The sequence below is a fragment of the Nicotiana sylvestris genome, chromosome 8, assembly GCF_000393655.2.
Source record: "Nicotiana sylvestris chromosome 8, ASM39365v2, whole genome shotgun sequence".
Classification (NCBI taxonomy): Eukaryota; Viridiplantae; Streptophyta; class Magnoliopsida; order Solanales; family Solanaceae; genus Nicotiana; species Nicotiana sylvestris.
The window spans coordinates 45,053,393-45,056,716 of NC_091064.1; the positions used below are offsets into that span (position 1 = coordinate 45,053,393).

Below are 3,324 nucleotides of genomic sequence, written 5' to 3' on the forward strand. Positions count from 1 at the left end.
GATAGATTAGCTGGCTAGGAGTACTACTGCTTCTTAGATGGTTACTCGGGGTATAATCAGATTGCTATAGCCCCAGAGGACCAAGAGAAGACCATATTTACGTGTCTTTATGGCACGTATGCGTTCAAGAGAATGCCCTTCGGTCTTTGTAATGCACCTGTGACTTTTGAAAGGTGTATGATGGCCATTTTTACTGACATGGTTGAGAGGTTTGTGGAAGTGTTCATGGATGATTTTTCTGTGTTTGGATGCTCTTTTGATAACTGCTTGATGAACCTTGATAAAGTACTTGCTAGGTGTGAAGAAACTAACTTGGTGTTAAACTGGGAAAAGTGCCATTTCATGGTACGTGAAGGTATAGTTTTGGGGCACAAGGTATCCAAAGATGGTTTGCAGGTGGACAAGGCAAAAGTGGAAGCGATTGAAAAATTTCCCCACCGATATCTGTCAAAGGCATTCGTAGTTTCTTGGGCCATGCAGGTTTTTATCGTCGTTTCATTAAAGATTTCTCGAAAATTTCCTCTCCCTTGTGCAGGTTGCTTGAGAAGGATATCGCCTTCAAATTTGATGCTGCCTGTCTGAAGGCATTTGAGGAGCTGAAGGGAAGGTTGGTGACTGCACTAATCATAATTGCTCCGGATTGGGAGCAACTATTTGAGTTGATGTGCGATGCGAGTGACTTGGCTATTGTAGCTGTTTTGGGGCAAAGGAGAAATAAAATCTTCCACTTCATCTACTATGCGAGCAAAACTCTAAATCCAGCTCAAATGAACTACACAGTTACTGAAAAAGAGTTGCTTACCGTGGTGTGGACGTTTGACAAGTTCAGGTCATATCTAGTGGGGACCAAAGTCATCGTCTACACAGATCATTCAGCTATCAGATACTTATTTGAGAAGAAAGACGCCAAGCCGAGACTCATTCGGTAGGTCCTCCTCTTGCAAGAGTTTGACCTAGAGATCCGAGATCGCAAAGGAACAGAGAATCAAGTGGCTGATCACTTGTCCAGATTAGAAAATCGAAACCATGTAGCTGAAGGGGGTGCAATCAAAGAAACATTCCCTGATGAGCAGTTATTGGAAATCACCTCAAGCACAGCCCCGTGGTATCCAGATTATGTGAACTTTATTGCAAGCGGGGTGACACCACCAGAATTGACACCCGATAATAGAAGAAGGTTCCTGCATGATGTGAGGCTTTACATGTGGGATGAGCCATTCTTATACAGGCTCTGTGTAGATCAGTTGGTGCGAAGATCTGTTCCTGAGGAGGAGATGAATGCCATACTTCATAGCTGTCACGCCTCGCCATACGGAGGTCGTCATGGTGGAGATAGGACTGCCCAGAAAGTGCTACAATCAGGTTTCTATTGGCCAAAATTGTTTAGGGATGCACACGTCTTTGTTAAAATATGTGACAGGTGCCAAAGAACCGGAACGATCACAAAGAAGCACGAGATGCCGCTGCAAAACATTCTGGTAGTGGAGCTTTTTGATGTTTGGGGAATTGACTTCATGGGACCGTTTCCTTACTCCAATGGTCATAGGTACATCTTGGTGGCAGTCGATTATGTGTCTAAGTGGGTGGAGGCCATTGCTCTTCCCACTAATAATGCAAAGGTGGTGGTAAGCTTTGTTAAGAAGCACATCTTCACACGCTTTGGAACTCCCAGAGTGTTGATCAGTGATGGAGGAACGCATTTTTGCAACAAACTGCTGAATAATGTTCTTGCAAAGTACGGAGTCAAGCACAAAGTTTCCACTGCCTATCACACCTAGATGAGCGGTCAAGTGGAAGTGTCAAATAGAGAGGTAAAGCGGATTCTTGAGAAAACAGTGAGTGCAAATAGAAAATATTGGGTAGGGAAGTTAGACGACGCTTTGTGGGCATGTCAAACTGCATACAAAACTCCCATAGGTACTTCTCCGTATAAGTTAGTTTATGGGAAGGCATGCCACTTGCCCGTCGAACTTGAACATAAGGCCTATTGGGCAATTAAAAAGCTGAATATGGATGGGGACTTGGCCGGCGAGAAGAGGTTGCTGCAACTCAACGAGCTTGATGAGTTTCATTTGCACGCATATGAAAATGCCAAATTGTATAAAGAGAAGACTAATAGGTGGCATGACAAGCACATCCAACATCGAGATTTTGAGCCAGGGCAAGAAGTTCTTTTGTTCAATTCAAGGTTGAAGCTTTTCCCAGGAAAGCTTAAATCTCGTTGGTCAGGCCCTTTTGTTGTGGTAAGTGTGAAGCCTCATGGAGCTGTGGAGTTGCGGGATATGAGTTTAACTGGTACTTTCTTGGTGAATGGTCAAAGGATAAAACATTACTGGGGTGGTCACTTTGCACATCACAAGACCTCGGTGGACTTGACGGATGCTTGAGAACGTGTTGAGTCATGCCGCGATGTTAAATCAGGCGCTAGATGGGAGGCAACCCATTGAATTGTTGTAACCGTCGTGCCACGACGTTAAATAAGGAGCTGGTTGGGAGGCAACCCAACGATAGTAGTAGTGTTAATTTTGTGATTTAGGAAGAGCTAACCAATGCAGGTGACAAAGGGCAGGTGCTAAGACCATCGAACGGGGTAAGAACAGGTGAAAAGTTGAAGAAAAAAATCGCCCAGGTGCGCGACCGCGCTACTGAACGCGCTAAACTACAAAGTTTCTGCTTTGGCCGTGCACCTGATCGCGCTACTAGCGCGACCGCGCTACCGGACGCGCATCTGTGCGCGCTAGTAGCTCTTGGGTTCTGTATTGGACGCTCTAAACCTAGCGCGCTCGCACATCTGGGCGCGCTAGTTCCGGCGTTTTCAAGTGTATTTTCAGTTTTTCGTTTTTTTATTTTGTTTATTCTTTAGACTCAATTACCCCTTTCCCCCATCTATTAAATGCCCCCCCCCCCCCGGTACCTGAACCTTCCATTCAACAAAAGAAAACCCCTCCCCCATTCCAACTCAAACACAAACAAACCCTTCCTCCAAACACTCCCAAATCCCAAAACCACCTGTCCCCCATCTCACGACCCCCTCCCCTACCCCCCCCCCCCGAGTTCACTAGCATCTTCCCCATTTTCCTTCACCACAGGTATGAGCCCTAGTTTCTTTCTTCTTTTTTATTTTTCTCTCTATTTTTTCAGTTTTTTTGGTTGTATTCTTATGCCTATGTTGTAGTAGTTGTACTTAGATTTTGTAGAGAAATTGGTGCAAGATGTTGTAGTGTTGGTAGATGATAAGTGTGGGGTGGAATCCCACTTGATATGTGATGTTGGTGAGTGTAAGTGGGTGATTCTTGTTCTAAAAAGTTTAAAAAGGGGTTGTGA

At 44.9% G+C, this 3,324-nt stretch overlaps 1 protein-coding gene across 1 annotated transcript; it reads left to right on the forward strand.

The window, feature by feature from the left end:
- The first annotated feature begins 1,778 nt into the window (after positions 1 to 1,778).
- Positions 1,779 to 2,387, forward strand: LOC138874976 (uncharacterized). The gene has a single exon (XM_070153778.1). The coding sequence runs from the start codon at positions 1,779 to 1,781 to the stop codon at positions 2,385 to 2,387; it is 609 nt and encodes a 202-aa protein (XP_070009879.1).
- The last annotated feature ends 937 nt before the right edge of the window (positions 2,388 to 3,324 follow it).